This window comes from Microtus oregoni, unplaced genomic scaffold, assembly GCF_018167655.1.
Source record: "Microtus oregoni isolate MIOR12 unplaced genomic scaffold, Mior012 000110F_ref0000174, whole genome shotgun sequence".
In the NCBI taxonomy this organism is placed as follows: domain Eukaryota; kingdom Metazoa; phylum Chordata; class Mammalia; order Rodentia; family Cricetidae; genus Microtus; species Microtus oregoni.
In genome coordinates, this window is record NW_024544728.1 from 2,397,585 (window position 1) to 2,417,166 (window position 19,582).

General features: G+C 42.2%; 1 protein-coding gene across 1 annotated transcript in view; it reads right to left on the reverse strand.

The window, feature by feature from the left end:
- Positions 1-19,038, reverse strand: part of LOC121443637 (coiled-coil domain-containing protein 192-like) — a 199,569-nt gene extending 180,531 nt beyond the window's left edge. Inside the window, 3 exon segments of the mRNA XM_041645462.1 lie at positions 14,654-14,705; positions 18,921-18,985; positions 18,988-19,038. Of these exon segments, the coding sequence (XP_041501396.1) occupies positions 14,654-14,705; positions 18,921-18,985; positions 18,988-19,038 (168 nt within the window).
- Positions 19,039-19,582: the final 544 nt, after the last annotated feature.

Consider the following 19,582-nt stretch of genomic DNA (forward strand, 5'->3'; position numbering starts at 1 on the left):
ACATCATTCGCCTTGAATGGTTAAGATATTTGGGAGACGGAATCTTTTTCACACATCACACAAAAGCTTACATTTTGAGTACATGGGCATATTAACCAGCAATTCATTCCCCTACTAAATGTCACTGTTTGAGGAAATAGACATGACTATAGAAAGGATAGTCGTCAGGTCACTGTGCAGGTGAGGTCATACAACTGTGTGCCCAAGATGTCTGTAATTTTCCAGTTGGTTTTGTTGTATAAATTATCACTATATTCTGTATACTGACAGTGTTCAGAGGGTGACAAATGATTTTCTGCCAATGGTGTTTAGATTATAAATATATAAACATTTTTAAAATGTTCAAGAAAGTGAACTGCACTGATAACAATGTCCATACTCCAACGATGCTGTTCCCCAAATCCAGCAAGGAAATCCTTAGTTGAACTTGGTGAATAATGAGAAAGTTTTTTTCCCCCAAGCCTGGCATCTGAACAGACTCTCTCTCTCCTTTTCAAAACCGAGATCAGAAGGAGAAATGGGTTATGCACCCTTTTGTATCAGATAAAAGCTCAGCAACAATTTCCATAGAGCATTCCAGGCTGATAAGGCAGGCAGAGGACAGGCACAAAAGCTCATTTTTTTTTTTCACTGTAAATTTCCACTTCTATCAAAGTCTCCCAGTCCACTACTTCTAAGAGGCAGGCAGAAGAATACTAACAGGAAATACAGCTCACACAAATGTAGCTTCTGGTGAGCCTCAGTTTCCTCGCTTGAGGAATGAAGCTCTAGCATCCCTTCACCTTCAGCCCAGGGCGGCCATCCCCCATACTGCTTGACCACTTTTTGTCTCCCCATGTATTTGGAGAGTTTCTCATCTGACTAATTCTAGGTCTCTGAAGGAGAAGCTAAGGTCTCTCAAGTTTCCTTTGCAGCAAGGTTTAGCAGGGTGACACTGATCCACGCTGTCAGACACATCCTCTTGAGACTCCGGTGGGGCCGGGTTGTTGAGAAAAGATGGCAAGCAGATTAGAAGATGGTCAGCGAGGCAGGGGCAGGCTGCTTCCAGAGGTGGCAGCGACATCAACATTGGGGGTATATTCTATACTCAGGCAAAGTGACAAGCAATGCTGGGGCCCTGCCTAGAGGCAGAAGTCCCAGGCTTGTCATGAGACTGCAGAGTCATGGACACAATTCCCAGGCTGGATTTTCTGACTTTCCTGACGAACCTTCAGAACACCGGATGATCTTCAATAACCCATTTCCTCTTGATTATAAGCAAAAAGGAGCCTGTTGTTATAGAGAATAAATGTGACTGGTGTGAGGTCTTTGAAATAAGTGTCACTCATTTGTGTGACTTCACATCACTGATTGTTTTGAACTCCCATTTCTCATCTGTGAAAACAGAGGCAATACCTCCAGGCCAGGACTTCCATGGTGACCCACAGTGGTAAGCAAGATGGCAACCATTAATAATGAAAGCTCTGAAGCTGGCGTTTCTGGGACGTAGCTTCTGGAGTTCACAGCTTCAGCAGAGGCTAGGGGATGGTTATAAGGACACAAGGCTTGCAGAATGTGGTGATTATGGTACCATGGACCTGTGTGATCTGACCTTCCCCAGACAGCACAAGCAAAGCACCACGAATGAGCAAATGTTTAGAACTGCAGCTGGGGGGGGGGGGTGTTGGGTAGGACCTGATATACACACAGCCTGTCTCTTCTCCCGTCACCCAGTAGCCTCAACCCATTTCTTCATTGATTGATTGATTGACATGTTCTCTGGGCCAACTAAGGAAATGGGGGAGGTAGAGAGAAGAGACTGAACAGTGGGCCTGGGCCAAAGAATCAGGTTTTCAGGAAATTGTGCAGAGACAACTTGGGGGAAGCGATCCTGAGAGATGGAAATGTGTGCTCAAGGAAGACAGGAAGAAATATTAATTTTAAAGAAGCTTTCGCACCACCCCCTTCGCTGTTTAATGCCTATGACCCCAGCTTTCATGTGTCAAAGAGTTCAATGGACCCAATTAGAACATTGTTTCTTTTCTGAACAGTTACATTTGTAAAAATTGATACTTCATGACTTGGCAGTATCACAAAGAACAAAGCTTCAATATATTTGTTTAGAAAAATTAAACAAACTTAATTCTGTCTTGCAGGGTTTTTTGTTTTTGTTTTACATCAGGCTCTTTGGTTCCTTTTAAAATTTTAAGACAAAGTTGGAATCTTAGTGGCCTTACTTTTCCTGTGTTGGAAACATTTCTCTGGTGATTCTGTCAATTATTTTATATCATTGTTAATTATTTCCAGCCATATTTTAAAAAATAAAAGGAAGAATTTCCACCCAGCGCTCTGGAATGCACAGGGGCAGGTGGATGCAGGTAGGACAGACCTGAATAGGGCGATATCATAGGGGGAGGGAACATGGCTGTGGTGGCTGAAGAAGTGGATGGACCTGCGAAAGCTGCCCTGCAATCTAAGTCAGTTTTTAGACGCACATAAAGGATGAAGAGGAGTAAGCCTAGGGTGTATGTGAGGGTCTTGGTGTCATGTTTGGCAGACTGATGTCTTCTGTGGTCATGAATTTATTATGAAAAGGATAGTGGACAATAACCACTGGGAACAATAAAAGTGACCCTGAGGAGGCCAGGTCAGTTTACTGAGAACAAAACCAAGGTCACTTTAGATCCCTCTGTGTGTGTGCTAGCCCAAAACTGCCTGTGTTTTCCCAGCACACTGAAGAAGAGCTCTACCCGATTCCTGCTATCTATCCCAACTGCTGCTGAAATTGCCTTCGAACTGTTGAGGGCTCCCAATTCCCAATATAAGACAAACTGTAGCAAACTGTTTCTTTTCCAGCACTTCAGACTTCAAGCTCAGTCAGACGTTTTTCAGAAGCAGAGTGTAGCCTGTATGAAGTTGAGCTGTGATGTGAATTGCAGAGCAGATTATCTTCTATGCAACATCAACAAATGAAGGGCATTTCACAAGTTGAAAAAAAAAAATAAATGGTCATGCCAAATTGTCTGGGTTTTGCTACATCCTTTGGATGTGATTTTTAAAATTGTAAGTGATGCAGCAACTACTGAACTGCAAGCAAAAATGAACACAGTCTACAGGGAAAGACAAGCAGAAATATTTCTGTGCTTTTCGTGTTTCTAAAGAATTAGTTTGGGGCTGGAGAAACACTTGCTGTTCCTGCAGAGAACTGGTATTTAGTCACAAGCACCACATGGTGGCTCACAACCACCCAAAACTCCACTTTAGGGGAACTAATCCTCTTCTGCCTCCGCAGGCACCGAACACACAGGTGGTGCACATATACACACAGACGCAAACCACCCATACACATGAAATAAAATAGAACTAAAGTTGTTTTTTTTTTAAAAAAAAAGCACCAGTTCTGATCCTACAGCCACTAAATTGCATTACTAAAGTTGTGTAAATAATTACATGAAAAACATGTTGATAATGTAGCAAAAACATGTGTTCTTATAAGGCAAGGAATAAGAGTTGAAATTTCTTAATGTGTTTTTGATAAACTATGGTATTATTTAAGTGTTTAAGTACACCTTCTGTATTGTTTATTCCTACAGTTTAAGAATTCTATTTAAAAGCAATTTTGGAAGATTACCAGGTGAAATTTTTAAGAAAGTAACTTTTTGAACTATAGCCAGATGCTCAACAAGTAAACGATATGACTTTTAAAATATACCAGGAAGAAAACAGAAATGTAAATGATAGAGAAGTCTAGACAGGCAGTTCATAGAGATGGGTTTCAAACCATCTTCATCTTCAGCTCCTCTCTACTGTCAACAGTGTGTGGCATCTCCCGGAAGGCATTAACAGGGAGCCACCACCCTATTGATCTGCTTCAGATTCTGTTGAAGTCAGTTCAGTTTTTTTATAAAAAAAAAAATCCAGAACTTTCCCAAAAGTTGTGCACAAAAGAAGAACGCTGACCCAGAGGAAACATCTCCAAAGTTTTAGAAAAACCAGAAGATGCATGTAGAAGCGGAGGTCACCTGACACCAGCCACCATTTCCCTAAAGATGCCCTGACCAACGCAGCTCTCCAATTCTTGAAACTGCTTGTTTCTTTTTTCTTTTTTTTCTTTTCTTCTTCTTCTTCTTCTTCTTTTTTTTTTTGTTTTTTGTTTTTTGTTTTCTGAGATGTGTTTTAAGTAGAAAATATTCTCCAGGTTCTGGCAACTTAGTCCATCACACAAGAATGCATGTATCTTGTTAATATTTTTTTTATTGATTATGTGTCGAAGTGAAGGGAATTTGGCTATATTAGGCTAAATAAAATGAATCATGTATTGAAACTAAACTTTTAAGAAATTGGTTAACAGGAAATTTAAACTAGAAGAGTTTGAATTTCGTGAACAGCTTACAGTTTGTTTCTCTTGGATGGTGGTAAGCTTAGAAAACAATGCCAAGAGTGGAATTACCTATATACATAGAATAGACATCGAGTCTCCAGATCACAGTTCTCTATGGATGTTCTCAACTCATGAATCCAAACAAAAGCAATAAAGAAAGACACTCTCACACAGAGTAAGTGATGTCACATGCTGTTTGGGGACAAGAATGTAGACTTTTCTGTTTTGTCAAAAGGGTGTGTAACAGAGTTTCCCCATCTTTGATAATGAATGGACGCCAAAATTTTCACTTGACACAGAGATGTTCTAAGTTTAAATTTTACTTTATCAAAGTATCTATTTTTTCCCCTAGATTCCCCTGGAAATGACTGAATAACAAGGAAGAGGAGAAGGAGGAGGAGGAAGAAGAAAAAGAAGGAGGAGGAGGAGGATTGATGTGATTTAGGTAGACTGATGGTGGCGTCACAGCTCTCTGGATAAAGAACTTAAGTGGTTTGAAAACCTGCATGCATTCCACAGTTTGCTTTCTTCATTTGCTCTGAATCACAAACCAGTTCTACCACTTGGACCTTTGAGATCTCAGGACACATGGCACTTTAACAAGGAAAATTACTGTGGATAACTTTCTTTCTACAGTCTTTTTTAACAGGAAAGGACAGCCAGAACACCCGTGGAAGTCAACCCACTCTCCACAGAAGAGGAGACCCACTGGGGTTCAGGTCATGGTCCACAGGGACCTACTGCAAGATGATTGATTATAAGTAGTTCTGGCCCCTACAGGAAGAAGGCTGTTACAGAGTCACAGCATTTGAGGCAAGTAAAAGTAACCAAGCAACAAAGAGCAAACAGGACTTAATTCCATTAATGTTTTAATCCCAAAAATGTTTTCGGATCACATTTAATTTAAAAATGCCTTACAGTTTAATTTCCCTTTGTATGAAGTTATGACTCAATAAAAATTTTCTTTTTTTTTTTTTCTAACTGAAGAGAATGAAGGATGCAGGTACGGAATGACATACTCAGAAGAATAATTCAGGAATTTATCAAGTGTATTTAGTTTATAAGGCCTAGAACAAAGTCCCAGAGGCTAAAAATGAACTAACAATTTCCCACAGCATGGTGGAAGTTGACAATGGGAGTCTAGACTCTTAGAGGTCAGTACCATGAGGATGGGAGAGGCAGAAAGAGAGCACACTCTTGGTATCATTTCTCTGTGGATCCCCTGGAGCTGAAGGTACAAGGAACCACCTCACCTGGGTGCTGGGAACCCAACCCGATCCTCTGCAAGAGCAGCAATTGCACCTAAGCATTACGCCATCTCTCTAGCCCTGTATATAAAAACTTCAGATTTAAAGATATTATGTTGCAATACATAGCACAAATAATGTTTCTGTCACTTATTTTGAATATTTCTAACTGCTCCATAAATAGATTGAAGGAGTGGAAGGTGATGAGGGAATTTCCAGAAACTAACTTATCTTGTCATCATATGTGTTTATTCGTGCACAGCTTTGAGAAGTCAGCTCTTTGAAGCCACCAACTAGACAACCTTGGAGAACCCTTTGGTTTCTTTAGCCCTCACTGAGTAGAGATAACGGCTCACTAATCAGAATTATTAAAGATGCTTTAAATTAGCCAATTTTCTCTGTTAGCCGATTGAACATATACACCTCAGCTCTCATTGAGAGGTCTTGGCTCTTATCACCAGCAGCTAGTTTCAATTTAACTAACTTATTAAGATAAATTAGGCCGATGCGCTCCCATCCGCCTGCAGAGGCTGAGGGCGACCCTGTCTATGCCTTCCCTTGAAGTCTCTTATCCTTAACCGTCTGCCTCAGGGCTCCCCAGCTCTCTCACAACCTCTCATCAAGATTGCAGCGCTCCTCACCAAAGGCCACTCGTCCCCTTCGGGAGGGCAGGGTTGGATAACATCCTAATGCTTCTACTTGGGGAGGATTGGCTCTCTTGAGAAAATCTTTGCCAACTTTCAATTTTCTTCAGCAACAGAAGTGTGTTCTCAAATCAGGTTGACTGATTCTGCCGTCCTCAGAGACACTTCCCCTTACTCCACCTGCTTCAGAAGAGGAGCAAGTTAGATGTGGAGTTGGGTCTTATCTAAAGCATTAACACAGAGGGACCCTGAGTCTCCCAGAAGCAACTTCTCTCCTGCTTCTGTCCGTACAACTGTCTCAACACTGCCGCTTTCACAGAAAATAACACCTCTGCACTTCGCAACACTAGTGTCCTTCACCCCCAAATAATACCAGTTATTTAGAACGTTTTGTCATTTGAAGGAAGCAAATGATGGAAAAATATGGCCTGGGCACCTGACGGAACCACTTCGCAGACAATCCACTGCTGCCGTTTGTAAAGGTCCTTTGCTCCACTGAACCCTCCTGGGGGAACTCTGAAAAACATTCTGTGTGCAAACAATCTGTTCCAAAGACACATGTTTTCTAAATTTCTTTGCTTGTTGACATTTAAAAAAAAATGAAAACATATTTGCATGAAGACAGAACCTTCTGGTTCTTATACATTTACTCTACCAAAGAAATAAACAATGAAATAGGTCATCTCCAAAGGCCTAGGAAGGAGCATTTCCTTTCCAGTTCTTTGTCCGCCTTCATTTTAAACTCTTTTTCACAACCATGATTCCCAAATTAAACAGAACTGATTATTAAGATGAGATGATAATGCTTTCCTTTTTCTTTTCTTCCTTCCTTCTTTCCTTTGCCTCTCAACAGTATTTCTTTTCTCAGGTTGAATTCTGGTCCTAAAAATCTATCTTGGTTTTGAGTTGAAGTTCCTGTCCATCTAAACATGGCTGAAATGTCTCTCAGGCTCTTCACGTGATTTCAGGTCTTCACCCTGTGATGTAGTTTTGGACCACGTGATTTCATTCTCCAGCCCAGTGGCAGAAGCAATGCTGACTGCTGGATGAAGCACTTCTCGTGGACAATCTGTCCCCTCTTTTCTGTGGCTCAGCTGAATCATCGGCCCAGGGGGCCTTTAGCGCTCTTCTGAACCCCTCTGTCCAGGACTTTGGATGGGTTTTGTGGTGAGGAAATACCATTACTTAGATAAACAAAATACTAAAACATCAATCATTTGCAATAGATAACTTTCAAAACTTTAATCTTAAATTAAATGAAAACAAACTGGCATTTCAATCTTGCTTCATAGTAACTCAAAGATGAAGCTACCAATTCGAAAGATACCGTCATGCTTGCTTTTCTACGCACTACTGAATTCAAAATTGCTGTATAGTGCATTCTGTGCAGAATCCAGGTTAGAGAATCTAGTCCCAGTGAACTGAGACGAGTGTGGGGGCAGAGCTGTAGCTAGGGATAGGAGAGAACGTTGTGAACCAGCTGCTTCCAGATGACAAGAGCTCAGTGGGCAAGCCACTATGCAGAAGACGGAACAATGACTGGAAACTAACTAACATCCTACTTCCAGGATCTGGGGAAGAAATAACACTTGTCTACTCCAATTGTCTCTCGCAATATAAGTTGGGTTTTATGTGCTGTTTGTTGATTTTAAAGAATTCTTTGAAAGTTTTCCTTGTATCTATTTATTGCACACAGTTGCATATTATGTAGGAGTACTGTTCTACATGGATACAGCATCCATGTCAAGCATTCCCCACCATGCTTCTTAACCCTCTGCCTGCTTGCTTTTCTGTTGCTGTGAGCAGAAGCCACCTGGCTGTCATGTCCCAACCATAGTCTCTCGGTGAAGGATGCCAGGAAATGAGTATGTGCAAGCAGGAACCTAGGAGGAAGAACTCAAGCACAGACCATGGAGGAACACTGTTTACTCGTTTCCTCGGCTACCCCTCTAGGATAACACAGGACCAGCTCCTGCTCAGGCTGACTCTGCTCAAGGTGAGTTGGGCCCTCCCATCAATCATTATTCTGGCCAATCCGATGGAGGCAACCCCTCAACTGAGGCTCCCTCGTTTCAGGTAACTCTAGCTTGTGTCTTTTGACAAAATCTAACTAATACACCTCTCCTTTTTCACACCCCTGCGTATTTGTGATCTTTTGTGGGAAAATGTTTTAGATCAAATATAGGTTAATCACCATGACTTGTTTAATGAAATATCTCATTTGCTTCAAGTTTACAAAGGTATTCACTAAAATGTCAAAAAAGACTTCTCTGAGTGGTTAACAAGAGTTCGTTCCTCTTCCTGATTTCCCTCTTGCCCACAATCTAGAAACAATCCAAATGCCTCTTGAGGGAAAAATGGATAAAGAAAATGTGGTACATTTACACAGCAGAAAACTATTTGGTGGCAAAAAAAACAATGGCATCTTTAAATTTGCAAACAAATGGATGGAACCAGAAAAAAAAAAATCCCAAGTGAGGTAACCCAGACCAGAAAAGACAACTATAGTATGTTGTAAGTGGAAACTAGACACACACACCTAGACAAGGATAACCAGCCTACAGTCCACGACCCCAGAAAAGCTAGAATCCTCTTCCAGAAACAGATGGAAGCAGATGCAGAGATCCACAACTAACCACCAGGCCGAGCTCCAGGCAGAGAGGGACGGGCGATAGTATGAACAAAGGAGTCAAGACAAGACCATGAGACCATGATGAGGAAACCCGCAGGATCAGCTGACCCAAACCTGTAGAAGATCACTGATTCCTGACTGACAACTGGGAATCCTGCATAGAACCGAACTAGGCCCCCTGAGTACAGGTGACAGTGGTGTAGCTTGAGCAGTGTATGGGGCCATTGGCAGTGGGACCAGTATCTAACTCTACTGCATGAACTGACTTCATGGAGCCTGTTCTCTATGGAGAGATACCTTGCTCAGCCTAGGCATGGGGGGACCACAGACTTGGTCCTGCTTCAACAAGGTGATGGGACAGACTTAGTTGACTCCCAGGGGAGGTCTTAACCTCTCTGAGGAACAGATAGGGGTAGGGTGGGGGGAAAGGGGAGGAGCAGGAGGAGAGGAAGGAGGAACTGGGGTTGGTATGTAAAAATAAATAAAGTTTAAAAAGACATTAACTCTTCTTATGAATTTTCACTTACAAAATCTCCCTCATTAGCTGACCAGTAACTTTGATTTTGTGACCTTGTTAAGTTAGGGTCAAAATAAACTGAGTTAGAGAGAGAGAGAGAGAGAGAGAGAGAGAGAGAGAGAGAGAGAGAGAGATCTGTCCACAGAGGTCTGATAGAAGATGGCGCTGAAGGAAGGAAGGCAATGGAGCCCCAGCTCATTTCAAGGGGCAGCTTGGCAAGTCGGCCATCACGACTGAATGGTTCAAGCCACAGCTCAGAAGCCCCGCATCAAGTTGTCATGGAAAATCTGTCTCTGAACTTGAGGCAACTGCTTCCAACGGAAGGGAATTCCTGAAGAGAAACTCAGCTATCAGACAAATGAACTCATAATGGATCTTAGACCTAATTATAAAACCCCAAACTATGAAACCCTTAGACATAATCTTGGGAACAAATAGCTGTGCCTTTGGGCAGATTCCTTAGATGAGATACCAAAAGCATGAACCATGAAAGTAGCCATTATTAAATTAGAATTCACCAAATTGAAAACTTCTGCTCTTCTGAAAACACTGTTAATTGAACAAAGAGAACGAGCCAAGACTGGAGAAAGATGTGTCAGAATGACAAAATAAAGAATTCTCAATACCAAATGATGAGAAGCAAGCGATACAACATACAAGTGAACAAAATGTTTAAATGCCAGATAGAAAGATGATATGTAAAACGATTAACATCACTTGTTACTTAAGGAGATGCAGTATAATTTCAATATCTAAAAAACAAAAATTAAAAGGACTAACTTTACTGGGTTTGGAAACAATGTACCGGCATAGAAATTTCTCATGCCTCTGGTGAAGGTGCAAAAATGCCAGCAACTGCTTTGCAAAACAATTGAGCAGCTAAGCAAAATAAGCCAGAGCTACATCATCTGATTCAACTATTCCATTCCTAGGTATTTGCCCGAGAGGGGGGCGGGGAATCATTTCCATACAAAGACTGGAATGCTCACCATGTGATTCAACCATTCCTGTCCTAGGAGTTCACCCAAAAGTAATGAAACCATATGTGCTTACAAAGAACCAGCCATGACCATCCCTAGCGTCATTTGCAAGAACCCAAACCTAGAAATAACCCAAACATCAGTCGACAGGCAAAAAGATAAACACAGATGCACATCTCACACAAAGGAATCTGAGTCCACAGTAAGAATGTCCTGTTGACATATTGAAACACTAATGGACCACAAGGTAACTTTTTTTTTTTTTCTGAGCCAAAGAGTGTGATGGAAAGGGTACCTACTGAGCAGCTTCCTGTATATGAAGCTCAGGGAAATGCTGGGGGTGGAGGGGGCGTTCACTAGACACAGAGTTTTAGGGTTGGTGGATAGCTCTATGATCCTAGTTGAGAGGACGACCTCACATGGCCAACTGTCCACCAAAACCTGTGCTCTTTACATTTCTCTGTTATGACTCTGGAAGAGAAACTGGAAGGGAGAAAGAAAGGGAAGAAGGAGGCAGGCAGAGCAAATGTCCTGAGTTATTACTTTTTCCTTATTAAAGTGGCAAACTTTGAAATCTAGCTCATTTTCTAGAATCCTGGCAAATCTTTCTATTTTAATATACATAGAACTACAGGTCTGTGTTGCTCTCATTTGAAGAATGAAAGGGCCTTGAAATCCCTTGAACAATGTTCCTTCAAAGTGCAGGGGCCTGTTGGTACCTTGATTCGTTAATGATTTGAACTTCTGCTCATCAAAGGGAGGGATCTTATAAAAGCCCATTGTAGAAAGTGAAATTTTGGAGGAAGTGGGAAACTGGCTGCTGCCTCTCTCAGACCAACTGTTACAGGAAGCCCAGAGCCAACGACTTGACATGAGTTAGAATGTCTCTTCCTGTCTTCACTCAATGCAGGTTCCTTTAGATAACTTCAGGTCATCTTGTAAACCCAACCATAGAAATTAAAAACCCCAAAGATCTTTTGTGTCTTTGACACTAAACTAATGATTCTTTAATGAAGTTGTCACTAAATTACAGCTGGGAAGTGAAAAGCTTTGTGATAATCTTAGTGTGCCTAAACCCACAGTCATATTCTGGCTTCTGGGTGTGCCTCTCTGTTAGTATTCCCCACTGCCAGGATTCTCAAGACTAACTGGAGGAGAACAATCCCAAACATTTTTAGGCCAACCTTCTGTACGATAAAATTCTTATTTCCTAAACAGCTTGAAACAAGATAATTTACATCCTCCAGTGTTTTCTGTCAGGTGATAAAATGGAGCAAAGACATTTTTACTTCTCTTCTCTTGCTTTTCTATAACATCTTGATTGTTTAACTGGCTCAAAGGAATAGTTTGAGATACATGGTGGCCTCCTGGTAGCCTAGAAGTGAATCAACCTCCCATTAGATGGTCCTGTAATGTCCCTATCAAATGCGAACACATTCTACTTTACCATTCACACCTGTAAGCTCCTTGAGCCTCCCCGAATCACCATTTCTTAATAGTTAAGAACTATTAATGGTGATGGTTGTGGACTCCATTCATGTCCTGCTGTAGCAGTATGAGGGGCACACCCAGCTCTAGGTCTGCGCCTTAGCTCTTAATTGTTATTTCAAATGATAATTGACAGAGTTGTCATTTAGATGTCTGAAATTAGGTTACAGATTTGAGGAGACTAATAAATAAAGTCCATGTTTTTCTGAATTCACAGCTCACCAAAGGATGCGGAACTTAAAATCTTTAAAAGGACAGTCCCCCTAAAAGCAAAGAAGAGCCACATGTCCATGTCAGTGTGACCGACAGGTAGAGTATGTGTCGATATGCCTACATGGACCTCACACGACTGAAAGATTTCATCCTTCTTATCACCTTCTTCTTGACATAATAGATGCATCTGAATGCCACCCGTGTTTTTTGTGCCTCATGCTACATATGTGTTCTGAGGTATTCTGTCCTAAACTTTCCATGACTTAACAGAACTGTGCGGTAGAGGGGGCAGCAGTAACGATGGATATGCCATGGCCTCTGTGGTCTCTGAGCCCAACTTCCTCCAGCTAAAGGTGTAACCTTCTAGAGATGTAAAAAGACAGGAAGAAAAGCAGAGCTGGCTCCTCCAAGTCCTAGACATCCCAATCACGTCAACTTTAAATTGGAAAGGGATAGATTCTGAACTCTGGGAAGCTAATTGGGAGCCCCAGGCAGAATTCTAATGTGGTCATTGTCCTTATTAGTGTGGATGCTACCAAGGAGATACTGATGTATATCAGTATCACACAGCTAGAGGGAAGGGCAGTGTTCACAGACATTGGGGTTATGAAGTATCCCATTGCTCAGACTCAGAGGTTGCCTTCAAACAGAAAGGCAATAGGGGAAACATTTTTGGCCATATATTCATAAACTGTTGCATTAACTAAAATCAAAATTCATTATTAGGTTTCTTCTACCTAGCTGAAAAAGACAATGTAGAGAGACTATATTTTTAATTAAAACCATTTAATGAACTGAGTTGGATTTTCACTTAACATTTTTTTTCCTAACAACATTCTTCCTTCTGAAAATGGTTTATAGATTTGAGAGCTAGGCTCAGTTTGTCTAGGACTATAACACTAGAGAATAGAGATGTGTTAATTCTGTTTTTGTAAAGATACATTTACTATTATTTCATGTGTATGAGTGCAGAGTCTATATGCATGTCTGTGTACCATGTACATTCCTGGTACCTATATAGTCCAGAAAAGAACATCAGATTCTTTGGAACTGGAGTTGCAGATGATTGTGAGCCACCATGTGGGTGCTGGAAACTGAACCAGAGTCCTCTACAATAGTAAAAAGTGTTCTTAACCACTGAATCATCCCTCCAGGCCCAGAGGTTAGTATTTTATGAACTTCACCACTTGTGCAAAGGTGATGTCCTGGATGTGGATCCCTCAAGGGAATTGTCTGTTCTAAGGCATGGTGCTAGGGAGAGGGCAGGACCACAGGGAGAATCTTGAGAGCACAGATTGTAGGAAGGAGGCAGACTCCGGATCTGCACTGCAGCATGCTGAGTGCTGTTAGTTCAGCAGAATCCTTGTGTGTTGGGGCGTCAGGTGATGACGTAAGTCACAAAACAATCATACATCAGTTCAGAATTATGTATAATAAAGGGGTTATTTACTTAAGGGGAAAACTTACAGATCACTGTCCTCTGTGCGAACAGAAACAGAGTCTAGCAGCCAGAAGCGGGAGCCAGAAGCAAGAGAGAGCAAGAGCGTTTACAGCTGCTTTTACAGTATAAGAGACCATGCCCAAGTGGTCTGGTATCTAAAGGCTATTGGCTGAAGGAGCAGAAGGCGCTCCCACAGCATCCTGGTTTTCTAGGTCCTTGCCGAGCTGCTTTCATATCCCGCCCTTCTCACCAGAAGTTGACTACTCAAGCCAAGCTATCGTCAGTGCTGTAGGTGAAAGGTAAAGCTCACAGAGATGAAAGGAACTGGCTACAGTCATACAGCTTAGAGGTGAAAACTAAACCTGGATCTGTGTTTTGAATCCCAAACTTTTACAATATGCCACCCTCTCTAACTCAGAGCTCAGATAGTTTGAGGAAGGCCTTTGAGTAGAGTCTGGAAAGTTCTAAAACTGAACCAGGAGAGGCTGAGGGAAATTTCAGGAAAACTCTTACACTTGCATAAAAATAGCATCATCCTATCCTCCAACCCCAAGCCTCACCCAGTTTCCACTTCTCAATGACCACCTAGATTTAACCAAAGACCAGAGAATGACATGATGGGGTTGGGAAAGAAAGGGCCAGTGTACCCAGTATATGACAGAACCATGGAAGACCTCAAAGGCCAGAAACAGCGATTTCAATAGCTTCGAACGAGACCCAAACTGGAATTGAATGCGTTTTAAACCCAAGCTTAACTAAACCAAATAATATGCTCGGTTGAATTTATCTCATGTCTCAACTCAGGACTTCCTCATATATAAACACATGCTTGAAATAGCTCAGGACATTTAAGCTATCATAGAGCCACAAAGACAATGTGACATCAACGACGCGTTAAAATGGGAAAGGCCATACCGTATCCCTTTTAGCTGCCATCTCTCCTCCCATCTTCTTCCCCAGAAATGTCCTATTCCCTTTCCTTCAGTATCCCATTTGGGAAAGACCATTCTATTATTTGTTTAAAAATATTTACTAATAACATATGAAAACTGAACTTTATCAAGAAAACTTCAATATTAAATTACTTTTTTTTTTTAACAGAAAAGAAACCAGGCAAGGTTTATTTCTTACCGATGTTCTGGTTTGTGGCCGTATGTCTGACTGACAACTTCCAAACATCGGCCTACACACCGACCTAGATGACATGCTGAAAGAGAGTAGGAGTTTAGAATTCCAAAATTTTATTTTGGGCAGCTACACACACACACACACACACACACACACACACACACACACACACACACACAGAGAGAGAGAGAGAGAGAGAGAGAGAGAGAGAGAGAGAGAGAGAGATATCACACTGACTAGGTCTTTACACTGTAACATGTAAAATAAAAAATATAGAGTATTTTCCCCTGAATGTTCTGGCCATTTCAGAAGGAAGTAAAAGTAGCAAAATGTAAACTTTACTTGTAAGATAAAACAGCCTTTAAAGGCTCCCTTGAGAATAAGCAGACTGAACAGCAGTACAATCTGTTCTGAAAACCTGCAAATCTCCTATTTCGACTAAAAAAAGAAAAGGGAGGAAGGCGCATTCTCCCTGTGGGAAAGCAGGCAGGGTGGTCGCCCCTCCCTTCCTCTCCTCTCTTCCTTTCTCTCATCTCCTCTCTCTTGCCCATCTGACACTGGGCTTACAAAAAATAACTTGCTTTAGCTTGAGCCTTGACTTTCTACTCGATACTTCTAACCTTTTTTTTTTTGTTTGTTTGTTTTTTTTTGATTTTCGAGACAGGGTTTCTCCGTAGCTTTTGGTTCCTGTCCTGGAACTGGCTGGAACTAGACCAGGCTGGCCTCGAACTCACAGAGATCCACCTGCCTCTGCCTCCCGAGTGCTGGGATTAAAGGCGTGCGCCACCACCGCCTGGCTTACTTCTAACCTTCTTCAATGCAAATATTCTTTTTCTATTGCCCCCAATTCCTTTCTTCGTATTCTTTAGCTAAAGCCACTCCTATCAGGTTTTTCCTAGCACCAATCATGGTAACGTGGCATTGTCCCCAGAGTTGCCCTCGTTGCTATCTACCCTGGTCCTGCGGCAAATCACCTTAACAGCTTTTCACGCGACTCATCGCCTCTTCTTAGAAACATTTTCTTCGCCTGGCTCCCAAGGCATCCCTCACCCTTCAAAAAACACTCAGATCCATGTGCCTTATAGCCCTTTCCTTCCTGTCTCTGCCCAAATACCATCTTCTCCCTGGACCAGCCATGTGCATCCGATTTACAAAGTCTCACCTCACTGCACTCGACTGTCCTCCTGCTGATGTCACCACTTCCGGACATTGTACTTGGCTTACTTCCTTATTATGTGTCTTACATAATAACAGACCGGGTACATTCCTTAAACATATAGGATACCATTTCCTCTTATCTTTGTTATTCTGTCCTTGGCAACTTCTCCACGTGTTGGGGGATCAAATTTAGCGTCTTGCACATGCTAATCAATTGATGAGCCACGGAGACTGAAAGGCTGGTTAACACGGATGGGAAGAATCAATGGGCAGATGAGCACTTCAGCAGGCTTTGGCAGTTAGCACATTGCCAGCTGGCGAGCCTTCCTCTAGATCGCCAGCCTACTCAGTTTCTACCTTAAGAAGTAAATCTACTTTTTCCATTTTCACCTTTGTGTGAGTGTTTCCTGCTTGCTTGTCTAACATTTCAAAGATATTAGCACCATTTTAAAAAGGTCCACAAAGCAATCAGTGCCACCTAACGGGAGAAGACGTGAGTTCTGCGAAAAGTAATTGCTTCTCTTGAATGATGCGAACACCAGTAAAGCATGGTATTTGGGTGCTTCCTATCTGGCAGAGTGGAGAGTAGCCTCTTCTTTACAGCTGTTGGGAACATCAACACGCAGCATTGCATGAACTTAAGGATCTAGGCATTTTCACTTTTCGTCTCTCCTCATCTTCGAGCAGTGTGCCTCACCCAGCTGAGGGGCCTGGGAACTGTATCACATGATTCCAGAGTACGAGCTTCCACCATTTCTTCTTAAGAGATGTTTGAGTTCTCTTGTCTTGCTGAAGGATGTCACTTCTTTACACCACACTCAACACTCCCTCTTCCAGGAGCCTCTTGGACCCTTCGTGTTCCACAAGCAGTATTTAGATAGCTCTCTTATAGCCCTTGTTACATTTAAAGATGGATATAATTGTGTGCCCGTGTTTTCTTAATTTCTCAGTGACACCTTTATAGGAAGCAAGTACCGAGCTCTATTTACCCAACAGCATGCTAAGCTTTTTTGAGCAGAACATACTCAGTGGGTTTACTCTGATGAGCCATGCATGTACAACAAAACCCACCCTATTTTCATAAAGCATGAAACCAGACTACTGACTTCAAAACAAGAGAGCCTTGGCCACCTGACAATAACATTTAAAGGTCATGAGTCATAGCCTCGGAGTAACCATAGTAACTCAGCATACACACCGGAGACATGTATAATAATTAAACAAAGCTCCAGCAAGTCTATTAGTCTTGAGATAAAAACAAGGTGGAATTAACAAATATATTTCTGAGTTCGTTCTTGTCTCCATTTTTTCTTGTTTCAGGATTCACAAGAAAACTGAAAAGCTTCATTAAATATGTGTGGCATGGAGTCTAGTGATAGCACGCGAGGCTGGAAGTAGTTCATTTTTTCTCAATACCTTACCGGAACATAGATATCTCTTTCCATTTAATACAATGTGTCTGATTGCTAGGCTTTTCCTCCATGCTTTTTACATTGGAGCAGTAATTGGTGGCTATGTGAATCCATGGTTTCAGCACAATTGGTTTATCAGGACAGCAGGCAATCACCCCGTTCTCACAGGAAGTCCTCAGAAGATGCTTTTCTGGTCCTTGGATTTGTAGGCACCCAGGGTCTCACCCTCCTTTGTTTAGAGAAGTTAGAATCAAGTTTCCATTTGGTTTGAAAAAATGTGGAAGAGGGTCTGTCTCAAGGGAATGGGATGAGGGAAAAGGAGAATGGCAGGCAAAATCAGGAGACCAGTTCGTACCAGCTCAGAAGAGAAACTGTTAAACTGAACCCACCTGAGTGAGGATCGAGGATGGCAGCAGAACACTTCCCTGTCTTCACCCCAGAAGCCCTGATGGTCCGGGCACACCACAGTTGGCTCTGTATATGAGAACAAGAGCCCACAGGACACCTGGCAATGAAAGCAGCGTCCTGCTCTGCCCTGGGCATCACTGTTGCTTCACACTGGCTTGTTCGTGTCACAGTTGATAACCACTGGACATGTTGTCCACCTTCCTAATTGTCTGCACCTCAAAATATCAATCCATTAGGCGATTTCTTCAGGGAAATGAAGAGAAATTGCTAAGTTTCATTGTTTCAAAGTGGAAAATAAAATGAGGAGGTGTATCTTTGGAGGTTTGTAGATTACACATTGAAACAAGACTTTTTACATAAAAATACAAGAATATAGTGAGTTCTCCATTCTAGTCAGGAACCTCAGGTCTAAAGTGAAAAGCAAAGCTCACTTTTCACAGTCACTAAAAGGAAGACACAGTCTAAAGCCAAACGAGGGAGAAACCAAGGCTATAGTTGCACACCCCACACAAGAAACTACCCTTCAGGAGACAACTTCCACAAAAAGGGTACAATTATCTCGTTCAAGATTTGAAAGACAAAGCTGGACAGTGGTGGCACACGCCTTTAATCCCAGCACTTGCGAGGCAGAGGCAGGCAGATCTCTGTGAGTTCAAGCTAGGCCAGCCTGGTCTACAGAGTGAGCTCCAGGCCTGACTCCAAAGCTACACAGAGAAACCCTGTCTCGAAAAATAAAAAAGACAATTCTAAACAGAAGCTATTTCTATATTTGAAGGGGAAATGCGTAGAGAGCCCATATGTAAATTTTCCAGTGATTGACTGCAGATCAGTGAAAGAGGCCATCTCTATGTCCATTCCTGTGTTCAAAGTTGGTTGCTAATTTCTACTTAGGAAACAGGTTGAGAAGGAGCGCCCAGGCATATCTGTGAGCATCCTAGCTGGCGCACGGGGAGAGTTCTGCTGTTTCTTTAGGTTTCTGAAAAACAGGCTGGATGCTTCAGTACCCTAGGGACGGGAGAGTTTTAATTCTGACAAACACACCTGAATAACGTTTTTACTCATTTGACAAGAGCACTTATTGAAACACATCCTACATTGGGCTTTGCTCTGGGATCTGGGAAGACAGACTTGGCCATAGAAAAAGGTCATTCATCAGAAAAGGAAAAAAAAAAGTTTCTTTGATGTTTTCCCCCAGACTTTAAAGAAAGGTTATCTTTGAAGTCTGGAGTGAAGGTTACTTCATCCAGAAATTTCCATGGATTATTTTTGGACAGAAGGAACTGAAGACTCACCTGCATCTCCCCGGGGTTTCAAAGTCTGGGATTACAACTTTCTTACTGTGACATCCTCCCATCTTAAGCCAAGCCCATTGGGATCCTCTGTCCATGGACAGACACCAACCAACCTCATTCCTTAGAGATTTGGAATCCCTGGCACGGCTTTGCTGCCCATTGTTGCTAGGCAACCACAATGGCTGCGGTAAGGACAGTTAACTGCCCAAAACGAAGAAGGAGGAGGAGGAGGAGAAGGAGGAGGAGGAGAAGGGGGAGGAAGAAGAAGAAGAAGAAGAAGAAGAAGAAGAAGAAGAAGAAGAAGAATTTGAAAAAAAAACAACAGTTACAAAGTCACTAACTTCCCTGTACACTTCCCACAAACCATCCAGGCATGAGAACAGATGGAGGACCATCACAGAATCACCATTTCTGCAAACCTACCCTAACCAGGAGAGGAGCACTGGGTTAATATTCAAAGCGGAGGCTGTGTAATGCCAAGGACGCGGTTGTCACTCTGCTGTCTGGCAGAGGCACACACTCAGAAACAGACTGGCTTAAGCCATGCTGTCCTGCTATCCCCGCTGTCCTGCTATCCCCGTGCCTCCCCACAGGGAGTCCCATCTGGCTGAGGGGCATCTTCACAGTCCTTTCCTATCACAGGCTGAAGCAGGTAGCAAGTT